Source organism: Pseudoliparis swirei, chromosome 23 (assembly GCF_029220125.1).
Source record: "Pseudoliparis swirei isolate HS2019 ecotype Mariana Trench chromosome 23, NWPU_hadal_v1, whole genome shotgun sequence".
Classification (NCBI taxonomy): domain Eukaryota; kingdom Metazoa; phylum Chordata; class Actinopteri; order Perciformes; family Liparidae; genus Pseudoliparis; species Pseudoliparis swirei.
The window spans coordinates 14,109,541-14,126,578 of NC_079410.1; the positions used below are offsets into that span (position 1 = coordinate 14,109,541).

Genomic DNA, 17,038 nt, shown 5'->3' on the forward strand with positions numbered 1-17,038 from the left:
TTAAATCAGAAACTGATGGCACAGCGCTGTGTATACACTTTTCCTTTTTCAATCAAAAATGTTTTGTGTTTTCGCGTGCTATTAAAACTGCCTTTTTATTTACTGAATTAATTATCCCAAATAATGAATTTTACAATACTCTTTCTGAAATAATTCATGGCAGTCACCCTGTCAAGTGCTCTTTATTATTTGTACAATGATGTTACTTAAATGTGACCAACATTTCAAGAGGACTACAATGCAAACATGAGTATTTGTACAGTTTCCATATACACATACAACACAATAACACAGGCTACGCTGTAACTGTATTAAGAAATACACTAAAAGCTAGGTTAGACTAGTATACAAATAAAAATCTTCTTTATCAGTTGCACATCTTGGCAAAACTGCTGCTCCTAATTAGTTGTTTTTACATCAGTTGTTGTTGATGTAAACCTAAAACTGTATCATACCAAAGTTAACATGTACAATATTTACATGTCATTCTTGTCGTGCAGGACGAAGATCAACGATGTGGTCGAGTTTTCATTCTCCAGGCTGATTGATTCAGCAAGTTATATCGACATTATGTCCTAAACTCACACCCCGTTAGCCTGAGGAGTCAAAGGGATATCTGACCCATGCTTGTTGGCTTTGTCTGTGAGAAAAGTATATTGTCCTTGTTTCTTCCAGCGGTAGCAACAGATGATGAAGATGAGGATGAGGAGGATGGCCAGTACAATCAGCAGCCACCAAATGGCCATCAATGCCTTTTGTTTAGGCTGATCTGTGAGACAAACAAGGAGAAGAAGGAAAGGCATGCATTTAAAGTCCCTTCTCAGTGCCATACATGTCTGTGTTTATTAATGTACGGCTCCATCAGTACTTTACTGTATATATGTTCACGAGTGTTCTGCACATAGTCGGTAATGATACCTTGCACCACCAGTGTGACAGTCCTTCTCACAGCCCCAACTTTATTCGTGGCATCACAGATGTAATCGCCAGCGTCGGTCGACGTGGCTCGCGTGACACTGATACTCTTCTGGCGCCCCTTAGTGGTCTCCGTCACATTCACTCCAGAACTGTAGCTCCACTTGATCTCCGGGGCAGGGTGGCCATCAGCACTGCAGTTAAAAGTCACGTTCTTACCCAAGATCACATCCACCTCCGGACTGTAACTTCCACTGAACACCGGGGCATCTGTGGAGAGACAGGTGACAACTGAGCAGAAGACATGGCATCATCCTAAATCCCCTCATATTCACTGTCGACACTTTCTCTGTTTCCCGAAAATATAAAACCTACACAAAACATCAACATGTAACTCGTGAGTGGCTTGTCCATGTTTGTTGGTGGCTTTCAGTGAATATGGTCCACCATCATTCTTTGTCCAGCGCTGCGGGGCAGCCACCTCTTCTCCTCTCTTGGACCAGGTGACGACAGGCTTAGGAATTCCATCTGCTTCACACTGGAAAGTATCGTCCTCTTTGACCTCAGGGTGGGCAGCACAGGTAAATGAAGGGCCATCTGTGAACATTGTATCCAAAATACTTTTCAAAATGAACAACGAAAAACTAAATATGAACTTTGTTTACACTCAAGCGGGTCTGATTCACTCACATTCGATTGAGATAAGGACAGAGAAGTTGCTCGAGCCAAGGCTATTTCTAAGTTCAGCTGTGTACTCTCCTGCTTGAGTCCTGGTGAGGGGCTTCGATGCATTGATCAGTTCTTCCTCGTGGTACCACTGCATTGTGGGTGGAGGGTTCCCATCAGCTTCACAGGACAAGCTGTCAATGCTGAACTCGTGCTCCACTCCAGTGTAACTGCCTGGGCAGGTTTTGACCAGGGGTTTATCTACAATTAAACATCAGCAGATATAAATCAAAATGTAATATTAGTGTGGTGTGTAAAAAATGACGTGAATAAATAGTTAAGTGGACAACTCACAGTGCACAACAGCCATGTAAGAAGATGAGGTCACAATAGGGACGAGCTCTGATCCATTTAGTCCGAGGTGCAGCTCAGCCCCGCATGAGAAGAGGACTCCATTGTAATCTCTCGCAGGTGTGACTCTCAAGGTAGAGGACACATTTCCTGGGCTCCTTCTGGTGTCATTAAACATCTGTGTGTGGACAGTTTCCCCACCGCGGTACCACATCAGTTTGAGCTTCTGCACAGGAGCCACATTGGTGATGTCACATTTCAGCCGGTACTCTGTGCCCTCCACCATCGGCCCTTGATCCAACGCAGAAACGGACACGCTGTCCGGAGTCTCTGCAAATATAGCAAACATATATCCAGAAAGTTGCAATCGCAATTGGACAATAAATATTTCCCATATTGACTTTGCTTTGGAAGAATTCAAAAGAATCATCTCTTACAGACAGCATATCATGTTGAGTACTTGTACTCACGATAAAGAGTGATGTCCAGCGTGATGGAACAGGGGTCATCGTTCACATCGATGTAGCACAAAGGTTGTGTGTCCCAGTCCTTCACTTGTTCAACTGTCCAAGTGACCACAGTATCTGTAGACGTCACGCCCCCAGATATAGCCTCCCAGCCAATTTTTGAAAACCGTGTGTCTGATGTGCTGCAGTTAACTGAGGCTGGATCTCCAAATCTCACCGCGATTTTAGCAGGCGTCAATACCAGGGTGCAACCTGCCATTCAAAAGTAGGCATATTCAATCAGAGCTTCATTTCGGTGCGCAATATGAGGATAAACAGAGATATTAGTGATACACATTACACATATTCTTATATAAAGGAGCATACTTCTTGGTGTTGATGGCCCAGGGGTGGTTATGGCTGCAGGGGCTTCCATTATGTTTGTTTTTTTCAAATGTACGTGGATTTTCTTCGTCACGTTTCCCAGATAATTGGTAGCTATGCAGCTGTAAATTGCGCTGGTTGCCAGAGTTATGTTAAGATCATTGGTGGTCTCCAGTAAATGCACCCCATCACGTAACCAATGAAAGGCAGGAGCAGGATACCCCTCAGCTCCACAGTCCAGAGTGACGTCATCACCCTTATTCACAGAGACATCTTCTGTGTTGTTCTTGAGCTCAGGCGCATCTGCAGAGGCGAAAAAATGCTTTTTCATTCATTCAGATATTGACATCACAGAGATCAACCTTGATAAAGGTGTCATACTGTTTATCTGGAAACAACAGAGTTTACTCACAGTGCACATAAACGGTGTGTACGTTTGAGACAACAGGCGGTTCTGATCCACGTGGCCCAAAGTCCAGCTGAGCCTCACATCTAAACCGAGCTCCGTTTTCCCCTCGGCTGAAGTTGGCCGCCAGAGTGAAGGACACACTTTCTATTCTTCTGGTTGCGTTTGGTTGTGTGTAAGAGTCGGTCTTGATGTTGTCGTTGTCTCTGTACCACCTCACGATCAGATGTTGAACGGGAGCAACTTGGTCGATGTCACACTGCAGCTCGTACCGTTTCCCTTCCACCGCAGCTGCGTGCTTTGTAGGAAACATGTTGACTGTCTCTGGATTCTCTATCAAATCAACATTTTAAATAGATTATTGTTTTTTCTGGGAAGTTTTTTCCATTATATATTACACATGTTGAATTAAACTTACTGAATAAAGTGATTTCAAGTTCTTTGCTGCATTCGTTTGTATTATTCAGCTTTATTTTGCACTCTGCCGTTACATTCCAGTCTAACAGTGGCACTGACTGGGACACACTGTTGACATATTCTACTGGAGAGTCTGTGTCTCCAACCTTCCAGTACATCCCTTCATGAATGTCTTCTTCACTGGTACAGTTGACCATCACTGACCCTCCATATTCTGCCAGAACCTCAGGGGGATCCAGGATGAGCTCAGTTGGGCAGCTGCTGTCTGCATCTGCATAGACAATGGGAAATGTTTTATTGGACTTTAAAAGTGGACTTTGCTGCACTCTGGAGGCCAAGGAGCAGAATAAGGCTGAATTCTAGCAAACAAGTAGTCATGTTTTTTTGTCTCGTAAATTACAGCGCTGCATTCATACAAACTTCCTCCCTGTTTATTAAAAATATCAACACTGACTTGTTACACATGCCATGATGGAGATATACGTTGGTCTTAATAAACATTAACAAATAAGAATTATTATATGATAGTAATGCTTCAAGATTCTGATAAAGTTTGCAATTTAAAGCAGTGGGATAGTAAAATAGGCAATATACTGTCTGAAAACCATCCACGCTGCCAGGACGAGTTAACCTGCTGAACTGTTCAAATACTCTTTATTTCAAAGAGGACTCCACCCACAAGTCAACTGTCACATTATAGAGGAAGCTTGTACCACAAACAATATAATCCCTCAGTTGCTTCATTTATCAAAGTTCTACTTACATGTAAAGGAGTTGTACTTTTAAAATCTGTTTCTCTTATTTTTTGAAGGTCAAAGGCTACTACACACATCACATTTGACATTTTTCTTGACTTTAGATTATCCTTAACAGCACATCATCAACAGGATATACATTATTCTCTAACATATAATTACACCAACAACAAAAAATTGTTAACCAACATAAAATAATTACTTCAATTGGTTAAACTCATGGAATTAACAAGTTATAGAAACACAGTATTTTTGAGATTGACTTGAAATATTGCACTGAAGTATCTGCCTGTTAATAATTAAAGTACTTTGGTAAACTTTTGTGTGTAACTAGTACACATATTTCGGTTTTGTATTACTTGTCACCATCACTAGTAGGGCGTGGAGTTATTGACCCAATACGCACGCGGGAAACTACCACCGTTTTTAAACATTGTTTCATAGCACATAACAAAGTGTTACATTTAAGACCCACACACAGTGTGAGTATCACTCACCACACAGGGAAGACAGGAGCATGAGGAGACCCACCACCCTGAGAGGCAACATGCTAGCTGTGAGCATGTTGGAGGAAGGAGCTGAAGAAGAGAGGTGTGTTTCAGGATGGTCCAGAAGATGTTCAGCTTCAGTACCTGGAGAAAATGAATCCTGGATCAGAGCTGGCCCTGATGGTGACGACCTGCTGCTGACAGTGGCATGTGCTCCGGGTGATAAAAAGAAAGTATCCAAGCGGAAATTCAACGCCCTGGTGTACAGGAAGCTGCCTGCCAAACGAAACTCACTGAAACCACAGTTAGCTCTCTGTGGAGCAAGAGGTTATTCTCTTCTTCCTCTCTACACGGAGGGATTGTGTGCATCATAACCGTTTCACCCATTCTACTCATCAAGGAAAATAACCATTCAGAAAATAATTGGGCATCATTTTATTTAAAAGTACATTGAAAATTGGAAAAAAAATCCAATTGTGGCAGGAAATTGCAAGACAGAACCGACATGTCAACACAGAACATGTTGGTCAATGTCAAACTATTCACAGTGTACACACATCACTGACTGGCCTCGAATCAACATGTAGCGACAGTATTCATGGAAAAGACACAACGGCTCAGCACTGTACACAAGAACACTGCAACATGTTCGTTAAGGCCCTCCACATCTGTCTGCATCACAGAACACATCCACGGCGCAACTGTTATGTGGGTTTGATCATCATGGAAACTCGTTTGAGAGAGTAGGCCCCTCCATGGAACTCAGCCCAGTACACCCCATCCTGGTAGCGGCTGCGATAGTGTCCACCCCGGTACCACACACCGTTCAGATTGGAGTGGGCACACATGTGGTACCACCAGCCTCCCTTTTGGTAGTGAGCGCAGTTACCTGGGGAGAGAACAGAGGGACAGGACTTATTCAGAGAAAAGGTCAACAGAGAGCTAATAACCAGGACCTGGGGGGGGGGGGGGGAGCAGACCCGTGTAGCTGTCCTTGTCTCGATCCAGAGTGGTGAAGGCCTTATTGTTGTGCCATGAGAGGGAATCCCCTGCTGTGCCGTGGTACTGTCCTAACCGCAGTCGGTACCAATCGCTCTCCGGTTCGATGTGGAAGCTGTCGTACTCTGCAAACATCTGGCGGCCCTGCCAGTCTTCCAGAGCCACCCGCAGCTTGTATTGGGCCTGTTGAGTCAGCCAGTAGAGGTGTTCCAGGCCAAGCCAATACTCTCCGTCTAGGTTCCCAAAGCCTTGCTGTGACACACCAACACACAGGTTCAGTCTGAGGGAAAGTATTCATCCCGTATTATTATTTTCCACATGACTCCAGTTCAGCAGGTCAAAGTGTTCAGTTTTCCAGGGGAAAATTTCAATAATAACTGGATGGATTTGAAAAGATGTTCTCCAGAATACCAAAGACTTCCGTGATCATCTGACTATTTGACTTTTTTGGAAATATCTCAACAACTATAGCATAAATTGCCAAGAATTTGGCAATTATACATGTATATGTATTTTTATAATATATTTATTATTATCGTTATTTTATTGTATTGAATATATTATAAACATGCTATACATAACTATACATTTATATTTATTTTTATAATATATTTATATTTATTATTATATTTATTTTATTGTATTGTATATATTGTAAACTTGCTATACATAACTATACATTTATATTTATTTTTAAAATATATTTATATTTATTATTTTCTTTATTTTATTGTATTATATATATTATAAACATGCTTGCTGCTGCAACAAAGACATGTTGCCCCGGGGATGAATAAAGTACATTTAATCTAATCTATGTATCCCCCTCGGGAAGAATTTCAATAGCAAACAAATCACATTCCCATCAGCCTCATTTGGACTTTGGTTGTTTCGTGCCGATTATCAAACACCAGCATGCTCAGAACTCAGAACCACCTTATACTGCTCCCATGTCCGGAAGAAGTTGACCGACCCATCCTGTCTCCTTTGGATCACCGTCCACCCTCCCTCAGCCCGACTCTGCTCACACCAGGCCTGCAGGAGGCGGTTGCCGCTCTGTGGACGGAGCAGGTAGATCCCGCTGGTGGTCTCACCTGATTCCTGCACATGCTGGCAGTCTCGCCACGGCCCTGAGAGAGGGGGAAGAGGATACACAACCAAGTGAGGGAGAAGAAGCCATAACCAGACATGTTATATACATACATGTTTAAAAATGCTTTCCTATAAGGCAGAGGTTCTCAAAGCGGGAGACGGGTCTCTCCTGGGGAGCTGCAAACAGTTTCAGAGGAGTCTCAGTGAATGAATGTGAAAGAATATGATATTCTATATAAAGATCACACAGGATAGTCTGAATGTGTGATTTGGTTAAATACACAATTCCGAGATACGGGAGTTTGGGGGAATTTTACTTTTTCTCAGACTTTCTCGGAATCAGAAATTATTAGATGCCTTCGATGGGACAATGGCAAGATTAGGCAATCTTGGCTCAATTGTTGAGTCTCTATAGGATCAAATAACATAATAATGATCCCAAAGGCATCTAGGAATTAGTAAACTAAGCTTTGTCTGAGGGAAGGCCCACAGTCTCAGACTTTGGAAACCTCTGCTGTAAGGTATTAATTTGTTAATAGCTCGAGTATTGCATATTGCCACCTGCATATTGGCTCTTATCGACTTGTAATTGCTTTTGTTGTCATAGCAAAACTTTGAAAAGCACTTCATTCTTTGCCAAATGTGTTTTTTTTGCTGACTCTTTTGTGGCAATTGAGGAAGTCACATGGGTGTCGGGTAGAGATGGTTTCGGAATCCAGTTTACGTTAGCGTCAGTAGGATCCCAGATACACAGCGACACCAGTTTATCTTTTCAGAGACGAAGAATTACCCCCCACCCCTCCCCCACCCCACCCCAACACATGTCTTGTGTCCCAGAGAGAAGAGGAACATCAGACCTATACTGAGAAAATGCATACATGGAGGAAACTCCCACACTAATGACTAATGGTCTTCCCTGACAATAATGTGTACTGGTTCACAGGGACAAGATGAGGCAACGCAGAGCCTTTCATCAGACCTGTTGGCAAGAGTTGAGTCACACACACACACACACACACACACACACACACACATGGTCGCTTTAGTTCTGCTGACTGCTCAAATCCTCTTCTTTGTCATTTCAAACATTCCAATTGTCTACAGCATCCGTGTAGTTTTAAGCTCCAACAAACGCTGCAGTTCAAGACGAGGGTCTTCATTATGAAGTCCTCTCTATTCTGAGAAGAGCTGCTGGCGGATTTTGACATTGTTTAGGAATTCCCAGAGAGATAGGGCTCCGACCAGCAGGTCACTGACTCCTCCAGCCTCTGCTTATCGGAGCAGCTAAATAACTGTGACAGGAGATTGATACGCTTATACACATCGGTTCGAGTCTAACCGAACATTCCTGCTATACAGACGCACTTTGCATTGATGTACCTGGAGTCTTTGTGACAAGGAAACTAATGAATGAAGGATCCGTAGGAGAGCTGGCTGTGGTGTTGGGGAGGGAAGCGACAGCTTTGTCCTGCTGTGCTGGTAGAGCACTTTGGTCCCTTTGAACATCATTCGCCATTTCCCTGGCGTCGGAGCTGTAGTTCGGGTGCACGTTCGTCTGGCTTTTTGGTGGTTCAGTTGTGACCTGGGCAGACTAACACAAAAACAACACACCGCTCTCAGTTCCCGTGTTAACAACCTGTATACATTCGCAGCATGCAGACCACAGTTGGTTCCCCACCAGAGAGGCCTGTGCGGAGTCCCTGCACAGGCACCGCTTCTCCAGGCGCCCGATGAACTGGTTCTGGGAGCTGATCATCGAGGTGAGGGCTCCATATTTCTTCTCCAGCTCCCTGTAGTTACTGGACACCTGCAGCGCCTGACGGACAGCAAACGTAAGGACGAGTTTGACAGCGATGAGGATAAGATGCAGGTGTTCCAGCGCTCTGCTCACCTGTGTTGTGGCATTCAACAGGATGCTCTCCACCCTCCGCTGCTCCAAAGCCTGGTCCTTCTTCTGAATGACTTCCTGGAGCAGCTGGGCATAGAGCTGGGAAATGCGAGAATTCATGCCGTTACTCTCTTTGCGCAGGGCTCTGACCTCCATGGAGAGGGACCCGTCGTGCTCCAGCTGCCCGTGGAGCTTCTCCAGCTGCTCCTGCTGCCGCCCGAGCTCCGCCCGCAGCGCTGCCACCTCCGACTGGTTGGCAGAAGCCGACTGCGTGTTCAAACACAGCGCACCTGTGAGTTTCTGTTGCGGGACGATGAACGTGTAGGAGCAACGGCCTCCTTTTGTATCCGAAGATCGCGACGAACGTTTCTGTGCGTCCTCGCCATGGGCCCCGTCCTTCCGTCCTCCAGCTCCTGGTATGTCCACACAGAGCGTTAAGAAAAGAGTCAGACCTATTGTCAGTGTCTTCTCCATGGATGTGTTCAACTTCTGAGGACGACCTGGGAGCGGAGGAGAGGACGCGATCAGGATTACCACTGCAGTGACGGCACTTAAATACCAACACAGAGACGTAGGCCGACACATGGTGTTCACAGGAAACAGTGGGTTGTGGGTCCTGGCTGTTCACCAGATGTTTCCTACACATATCCCCCTTTGCTGGAATTTATGAGCAGGTCAACACTAAAAGGACAACAGTCAACGTCGACCAGCTAGAGTCAACACACTTCCATCTCACGGTCAACAGAGGAGTTCGCTCCACATCCAGACACAACAACCACGGTCAACACCATAAACACATGAATCACAAGAGGTCAATATCAGCGGTTGAAGTATCTCCTCTCGAACTTCCTCACTGGTCCCACACTTCTGGATTATAAAATGATTTAATGAGCTAATACGATATTTGTCAACTTTGGATGCCATAACTAGTATATTTAGGTCTCCATTGAAGTGGACTATAAATCGACTTACCGCAGCAGCTGAGAGGTGTTCAGGTGGTCTTCGTTCTGCCCCCAGTGTGTAGCTGCAGCTCACAGGTTGCACGGATGTCAAATAAAGGGCATCTTTTTCAAAAATCACATGTTCAAGAATTAGGAACGCTTCTTCCAAGTTGAAGGTCGTCAGTGGTCCTCCGTGAATGTTGATGTGAATCCACGTTTTGTAAGGAGCTAAGCTGCAGCTCTACTTCTCCGGAGGTTCTGTGTCAGGATCTGTGAAGAGGGAGACAACTAATTACAAACCATCCGAGTGACGCCGCCTGCCAGTACCTGCTGTTTAGCTGGATGTCTCCTCCCTCTGCCGTCAGCCGTCTATAGCCCTCAATCCCATAAGGAGCGGAACTAGGATTCAAGTGCAGTGATTCTCACCAGAGCTGCAACTTGTGGTTCCGGTCCTTCATGGTTTTATGGATGGTTGATTACATAAAATGTGATACAATAATGACAATGGTAAGGGGCGTCCTCGCCTTGTTTTGTCCGACCAGCAGTCCAAAACCCATCAAACAGGACAAAGAAAAGCATCGTACTCTCACATTTGAAAAGCTAGACACTGTATTATTGTTGTTCGTAAACAATGATGCAATGATGTTGTTGAACTAATCAATTGGATTCATAGAATAGTCATAGGCTCTTATGGCATCCCTAATAGTGTGGGTTTGATCTAGGCGGTGATGCACAATCTTCTCATTTAGTTTTACTAAACCGTTTAAAACAGACAGCTGGGTCGGCTGAGAAATACACACATATACTGAAAAAAATGATTCGGACCCCTTTTAGATATTACTTGATTTAATCAAGCTTATTTTACTGATTTGAATGTGTTATCGAATCCTTCTTATCTTTTTTAATTAATCGTAACACAAATTTCCATGGTTTAAGAAAAGCTAATTTTTTCATTTAAAGGTAACAGGAAAAAAATATGTACATTTTAATTTCCACCTTCAATTTCCACATGTGCGCATGTGCGTCCACTAGCCCCGCCCCCTTTTTCTCCTGGAGGCTGGAGGCGCGAATTCTGTTCAAAAGATGTTCTGCTATCTCCTGGCTGGAAGGATTTTCTCCTATCTCCTGGCCAAGCAGGGCTCCAGACTGCGACCAAATGGTCGCATTTTGCGCCTAAAATTAGACACAGTGCGAGTAAATTTTTCATCAACTCGCGCATGCGCGACCAGTAAATTAGCAGATTTTTTTTGTTTTGTTATTAAATATTTGTGTTGCTGACAAACTTGTTCTACACTTCAGCCCACTATAGTTAGCGGTAATGCCTGCATGACTGGTTTGCTAACCGACATTAACTCCAGAAGAAGAAGAAAAGAGACGAAAACCGAAGAAGAAGGCTGGCCTGTGTGTGAGAGCGGGGGGGCGGGGGGCGCACCGCAGCGGAGGGCCGCAGAGTGAGAGGTCCACGAGGGGATCCTCACCACCGAGCGGCGTCCCCGTCCCCCGAGTTGAATCACTGGGTCAACTCAGCCGACTCTCACATGTCTGCCCCTAGAGACTGATGCTCACGGTAAACGCATTCGATCGGGAGCGCGCGAGGGTTTTGATAAAGTTAGCGGAAGGATTTAAGTGACAACATCCGGTTTTGCAAAGTTAGCGGAAAGAACCACGTGAAACAACATCCGTTTTTCAAAATAAGATGTCGACAAATCATACACGAACATATAAAAGTAAACAATGAACTGATTTTGTATCTTTATAGATCGTTTCTGAGATTTAGCTTAAATTATGCTAACATTAAAACATTTTTACTGGACCAAGGAAGAGTTTATAAAAATTAGTCAGTCTATTGTATGTTAAAAAAAGTCCTGTATATAGATTTCCCCAAGAGTTCCAGGAAATGAATAATGCAGATGTGTTCCATACATATCTGAAATCCCCTACAACAGCAATCAAACAATTTTAATGTATCAATTAGGACATTTTTCTAAGTAAAAGTCCTAAATGTTGAAAGAAATCGGTAATTTATTTAATGTTTGAGTTGCTTTATATATGTATTTCCTCATAGTCCTAGGCAATAATGCTACACAATAAATAGAATGCTTCAATCAACACCGTGATCGGTGATAGGTATTATCGGATCGGAAGATACTGATTTCGGTGATCGGTATTATCGGTGATCGGCATACTGATTTCAGTGATCGGTGATCGGCACCAAAAACCTGATCGGTGCATCTCTAGAAACCAACACATGTTTTGATTGGCCACATCGAAGTGCAACATGCACATGCTCAAGGTATGTTTAAACTCAATACAGTAACTTCTGAAGAGTTCTCTGTTGTGAATGTTTTGCAGTTCATGAAGGCAAACAGGCATAAGATTGTATATTGTCAAATTATTTCTCAGTAATACAGTAAAAATGATGGGAAAACTTTGCAAGTCGATTTATAGTGTGCGCCCCTACATTTTCTGCTTGCGCCCCTAACATTTTAAGTTAGGGGCCACTGTGCTCCTAGTAAAAAAAGTTAGTCTGGAGCCCTGCCAAGGCTCTCCGTTTTCAGAAAGTAACCATTTTAAACTAATTGCTGCATTGTATTTTTACTTTAACAGAATTTAGTTGCCACTAAGAAAAGTAGATGGCTAATGTTAAGGCTGTCTGCTGTGTCTTAGCTAACGTTAATAATTGCCTAGCTACACCACTAGCTTTAAGGCTAACTTTAGTAGAATCATGTAAGTGAACATAATTATCTAACTGGATGCTGCTATCAAGATAAATGTTTTCTAGTTTGACTTTCTATAGCCAATGTAACTTCACTGTATAGCAGTGGCGGGCCGTGGGCCTGGGGCCTGGGCCTTCAGTGAGGTCCTACACAGTCCCACCCGAATTAATCCACCTCTTATTCCTATCATTATGATGCCATGGCTCTTGACCAGGGCTGCTCAATACGTCGATCGCGACCTACCGGTCGATCGCGGCGTAGTATTGGTAGATCGCATGACATTAAAAAAAATTGGCCCGCCCCCGTCATTTTCTCTATAGCACGTCTTTGTTCATTTATTAAACTAAACAGCCGTCTGATGTTGATCGTATCTACACAACAGCATGTCATTTCTCTCGGCTCTCCGTCTCGCCCGCTGCAGAATGCGCGCATCGGGACGGAGAAAAAGAAGAAAAAAAGTCACTTGCACTCGTTTGTTCACTAAACAGGGCATTGTCGCACCCAAAGCAGATTTCAAGTATATGCTCGACCAAATCGACATCTTCTCCTCCTTCCGCCATTGTGGGTTGAAAAACAGCTTTGTAGTCCGCGAATTAATTCCTTTATCAAATTCAGTTTCCTAGTTCTGAGGTTTTACATCTACCTGCCCATAGGACCCGCCTCTCAATATTGGTAATCCAATCAAAAGACGTGCAGCACTCCGCCTGCTAGCTGGCTCCTGTGCGGTTCCGGGGCCTTCGAGAAGGCCTAGAGGAGCCAACTCTAAAGCTGATTGGTTGACACAACATCGTCATTCCCATTCACTTGAAGCTACCAGCGCCTTCAATGTTGATTCTGAAGGCCTAAGGGCAGATGTTAGCCCCTGGCAACACACGATGGCTGAATATGATTGGATAAAAGATCTAACATAAAGACCAGCCCTCCAAATCTCAACCTGGCGCTGGCAGCAGCGCAACCAAGAGGAACGCTATGAAATTAAGAGAATAACTCTTACTCTGGGAAATAATTGAATACATATTTGTGGGGAAATATATTTAGAAAAAAATATATATTCTGATGATGTTTAGGCCAGCAGAGAAGGCCTTGCTGGCCCTGACGGCCCGCCACTGCTGTATAGTTGTTGGCTTACTAATGGGAGTGTAATGTAATTTAGCTAACGTTAATAGCTTGTAGCTTGACCTTCCCGGTTTCCTCGGCTTGTAGAAAGGCTTAACGTGACTGAACGTTGCGGACCGACTTTAAGTATATTTTCTAACTTAAACTTATCAGTGCGGTAATATTAAGGGGAACAAAAACTAAAGTGAAATCTCGTTGATAAAGGAGCATTTGCCGCTCTCTGCGTTTGGCGACTAATGGGTTAATGTTACGGCAGCCATTACGTTACCTCCACGTAAAATTAACGGCTGCCGTGACGTCATTACGTTAAGGTAAAGCCGGGCGGCTCTGCTCTGCTGTTTTCTGTGGGAGTGTCGTGTCACGTTGTGTTGCTTGTTCTCAGTTATACACGAATGAGCTCGCGTTAGCTTGAACATGTAAAGGAAGCTCTGAAAGCACTGAGGAAATATGTTTCAATGCTGAAACATTTAAGCTGCAGCTGCTCTGTAGACGTCAGAGAGGAGGAGAAGTTAGGTCGCGTCATGACGACAGTCCGGTAAAAAAATAGTTGTTTTGGTTGATGACAGAAAACAAAATGGATAAGATAATATCGGTTTGCCTATTGTACCAAAGTTGTTTAGCTCGTTTTTCAGCTCTGGTTTCATTAGACATTAACTAACTAAGGTAGCTTACCCACAGTATTTTGTCTGTTAATAATGTCTGTTAAGAATTGACACTAATAGTCATAATATATATATATATAATTATTTTTATTCTAAGACATTGTGCAGGGGGTTATAATTTACGTTTTGTGCAAATAATGATGGTTGATTTAAGAAACCTTTATGACATCTGTTGCTCATTTCTATGGTTATAATGAGGCTCTATTTAAATTAGAAATGAGTTTGGAGGGATCTGATTTGAGTCACTGGCTTAACCCAAGTTAGTAATGATTATTAAATAATTTCCTCTTTTTCCTAAAACAAATGTATCATTCCTGAATTTGATTTTTATTACAGTTTTTTCTATCTGATGGTGTGATGAATACATAACTCTTTGGGGACCTGATATTGTGTTGGTAAGTACATTTAACAAACAAACTCTTCACAGCTATGCTGATCCCAGCAGTACTGCTCAGGATAAATGTTCTGTAATGGTGTGGTCTTTTTGCTCTCTCTATGGGGCAGTAATTTCTGACAGCAAAGTAAATCTGCCACTGATCATATGTAGACACGATTTTGGTCCACTTTATTTAGTCAGCTTAATATTACATTTCCTAACTAATGTTTTCTCTCTCTCTTTCTCTCTAATTGTTGTTTGTCTAGTTTATGTGGCAGTGTAAAGACTGTGGCACTGAAGTGTCTAGGCGATCAGAAATTCTTAAACATTACAAACTAAAACATAGTCATTTTGGACGTGGCCTTCATATTAAGTGTGTATATCCTGATTGTCCATGCAGTTTTAAGACTTGGAATTCACTTTTGGCACACTTGTCGAGGAATCATACCACTACCTTAAAGCACTCAACTGACATTTTTACTACATTTTCCTGTCATTTATGTGGCTGTAATGACCTTGGAACAGAACGTGATTATTTTTTGCACATAAGCCATCATCTGAGAAACCATGAGACAGTAACTTGTATGTTTAAAGGCTGTGAATACAAATCAAACGTATACAGCACCTTCACATCACACAGAAGTCGGAAGCACCATTTACATTCATTGGTGGATTTCAAGGATGATGTAGTACAAGAAACGTGTGTAGCTGAAACGGTAGAGCCTGGTGTTTCAAACAGTGAAGAATTCTGCGCTGAAAATCAGTTGGATGATGTTGCTTTAGATGCATCAAAAGATCAGCAAGATATAATTCAACAAAAAATTGCTTCAGTGTTATTAAAGCTGGAAAACATCTTTCATGTGCCAAGTGCTGCAGTTGATGAATTGCTGGAGGAATTGCAATTTTTGTTGGGCACAGGATCTTTGTGTAGTACAAGAAATGTGATACGTGACACACTGAATAGTTATAATTTGCAAGTTGACCAGTCAGTCATTGAAGAACTTGCGTCTGCTGTGTGCACATCTAATCCTGTGTACAAGTCTATTGGAAAAGGTTGTCCTTTGGCAACATCCTTTAAACGCAAAACATTCTACAAAAATCATTTTAAAGTTGTGGAACCCATAGAATATATATTGGATGACAAAGATAAAAGAACGCTGCAGTATGTTCCACTATTAAAGTTTTTGCAGCAGCTTTTTACTGATGGTCATATTCTTAACAAATCCTTTGATAGTCATCTTGTATCAGAAGGTAGAGGAGAAGAAGTGGTATACAAGTCTTTTCGAGACGGGTTGTTTTTCAAGGAAAATCCTTTTTTTTCTGGAGGTGAGTTGCGAGTGTTACTGAATTTATATGTTGATGATTTTGAGGTTCGTAATCCCCTTGGCACATCTCGTAAAAAGCACAAGATCTGTGGTGTTTATTGGAATCTCAGCAATTTACCACCAGGTTGCCATTCTTCGTTATCTTCGATTTATTTGGCCTTACTCTGCAAGTCTGAAGATGTGAGGACATATGGCTATGAAAGAGTCCTAGAGCCTTTGTTGAAGGATCTTGCCATTTTGGAAAGTCACGGTATTTTTATTGCACAGCTTGGAGATTGTGTTAAGGGCAAAATACAGTGTGTCATAGCAGACAATTTGGGAGCCCATGGACTTGCTGGATTTATTGAGAGTTTTGCAGGTATCTTACATGTGCCGTTTTTGTGTGGCAGAAAAGTCTGAAATTCAGGAGAGGGAAGTAAGTTCAGGGGCCTCATTTATAAAGGGATTTACGCAAGAAAAAATGGCGTACGCCGTTTCTACGCAAGGTTTGCGATTTATAAAATACTAACTTGACTGGAAAAGGTGCGGTCCTCCACGCAAACTCGAACCCATGCGTACGCACTAAGCACAACAACAGGAGAGACGAGAAACTGCGACACCGTTGGCAGAAGGAAGAATGGAGAGAAATATGTGGAAATAATACCATCAATATGTTACTCATTTATCATATGAAGGACTACTTTTCAAACATTGATTAAAGCCAATCTTAAAATGATTAAACAAACTTCTGTTGCGACTCCTCAGTGCACACAGACACATAACTTGGATAAATAAATAAATACGGATATGTTATTTAAAACCACCTCGAATATGTTGTGTTAATGTTATGAAATGTATTCTCATAAATGATGCGGTAAGCAGGAGGACAGAATTACGTCTATACTGATATATCATGTGCGTCTGGGACGGGCACACCTCGGTGTGCAACTATATACGTTCTGTGATTAAAAAGCTTCATGGTCTAAAATCAATTATCGATAATAACTTCTAACAGTAGCAGGCTAAAACAAGGGTTAACACAGATTCAGCTTTAGGTGCCTTACATATCGAGTGAAAAGGAAGCCATATAACTATTAATATTCCTTATGATTAGG

General features: G+C 42.7%; 3 protein-coding genes across 7 annotated transcripts; 1 reads left to right on the plus strand and 2 right to left on the minus strand.

Annotated features, from left to right (window-relative positions):
* Window positions 1-166: 166 nt before the first annotated feature.
* Window positions 167-5,035, minus strand: icam5 (intercellular adhesion molecule 5). The gene is made up of 10 exons (XM_056407319.1): window positions 4,838-5,035; window positions 3,587-3,856; window positions 3,175-3,501; window positions 2,766-3,065; window positions 2,403-2,651; window positions 1,936-2,262; window positions 1,606-1,842; window positions 1,291-1,512; window positions 919-1,185; window positions 167-769 (listed from the first exon to the last, which is right to left on the minus strand). The coding sequence occupies exons 1-10, from the start codon at window positions 4,902-4,904 to the stop codon at window positions 582-584; spliced, it is 2,454 nt and encodes an 817-aa protein (XP_056263294.1). The 5' UTR covers window positions 4,905-5,035; the 3' UTR covers window positions 167-581.
* Window positions 5,036-5,248: 213 nt separating this feature from the next.
* Window positions 5,249-10,788, minus strand: angptl6 (angiopoietin-like 6). Of its 3 annotated transcripts, none has more exons than XM_056407933.1 (7): window positions 9,780-10,787; window positions 8,811-9,307; window positions 8,598-8,735; window positions 8,300-8,510; window positions 6,764-6,957; window positions 5,809-6,079; window positions 5,249-5,717 (listed from the first exon to the last, which is right to left on the minus strand). In XM_056407933.1, the coding sequence occupies exons 2-7, from the start codon at window positions 9,279-9,281 to the stop codon at window positions 5,533-5,535; spliced, it is 1,470 nt and encodes a 489-aa protein (XP_056263908.1). In that variant the 5' UTR covers window positions 9,282-9,307; window positions 9,780-10,787; the 3' UTR covers window positions 5,249-5,532. The 3 variants fall into 3 exon arrangements, with proteins under 3 accessions (XP_056263908.1, XP_056263909.1, XP_056263907.1); XM_056407934.1 differs by having other exon boundaries at window positions 8,811-9,074; window positions 9,173-10,787; XM_056407932.1 differs by having other exon boundaries at window positions 8,811-10,788.
* A 52-nt stretch (window positions 10,789-10,840) lies between these two features.
* Window positions 10,841-16,815, plus strand: LOC130189206 (uncharacterized). Of its 3 annotated transcripts, XM_056407936.1 has the most exons (3): window positions 13,201-14,116; window positions 14,580-14,638; window positions 14,886-16,815. In XM_056407936.1, exon 3 carries the CDS (start codon window positions 14,889-14,891, stop codon window positions 16,341-16,343), a length of 1,455 nt encoding a protein of 484 aa, XP_056263911.1. In that variant the 5' UTR covers window positions 13,201-14,116; window positions 14,580-14,638; window positions 14,886-14,888; the 3' UTR covers window positions 16,344-16,815. The 3 variants fall into 3 exon arrangements, with proteins under 3 accessions (XP_056263912.1, XP_056263911.1, XP_056263910.1); XM_056407937.1 differs by lacking the exon at window positions 13,201-14,116 and adding an exon at window positions 10,841-11,315 and having other exon boundaries at window positions 14,580-16,815; XM_056407935.1 differs by having other exon boundaries at window positions 14,580-16,815.
* The last annotated feature ends 223 nt before the right edge of the window (window positions 16,816-17,038 follow it).

What these genes read in the sequence shown, in the direction of transcription:
- icam5 (XM_056407319.1), bottom strand. Translation starts at nt 4,904, where the DNA reads ATGCTCACAGCTAGCATGTTGCCTCTCAGGGTGGTGGGTCTCCTCATG. An exon ending in TTACATGGCTGTTGTGCACT is followed by an intron (nt 1,843 to 1,935) that starts GTGAGTTGTCCA and finishes GTTTAATTGTAG; the next exon opens with ATAAACCCCTGGTCAAAACC. An exon ending in GTTACATGTTGATGTTTTGT is followed by an intron (nt 1,186 to 1,290) that starts GTAGGTTTTATA and finishes GTCTCTCCACAG; the next exon opens with ATGCCCCGGTGTTCAGTGGA.
- angptl6 (XM_056407932.1), bottom strand. Translation starts at nt 9,392, where the DNA reads ATGTGTCGGCCTACGTCTCTGTGTTGGTATTTAAGTGCCGTCACTGCA. An exon ending in ACTCCGCACAGGCCTCTCTG is followed by an intron (nt 8,511 to 8,597) that starts GTGGGGAACCAA and finishes TTTTTGTGTTAG; the next exon opens with TCTGCCCAGGTCACAACTGA. An exon ending in GGACATGGGAGCAGTATAAG is followed by an intron (nt 6,080 to 6,763) that starts GTGGTTCTGAGT and finishes GGTGTGTCACAG; the next exon opens with CAAGGCTTTGGGAACCTAGA.
- LOC130189206 (XM_056407937.1), top strand. Translation starts at nt 14,889, where the DNA reads ATGTGGCAGTGTAAAGACTGTGGCACTGAAGTGTCTAGGCGATCAGAA.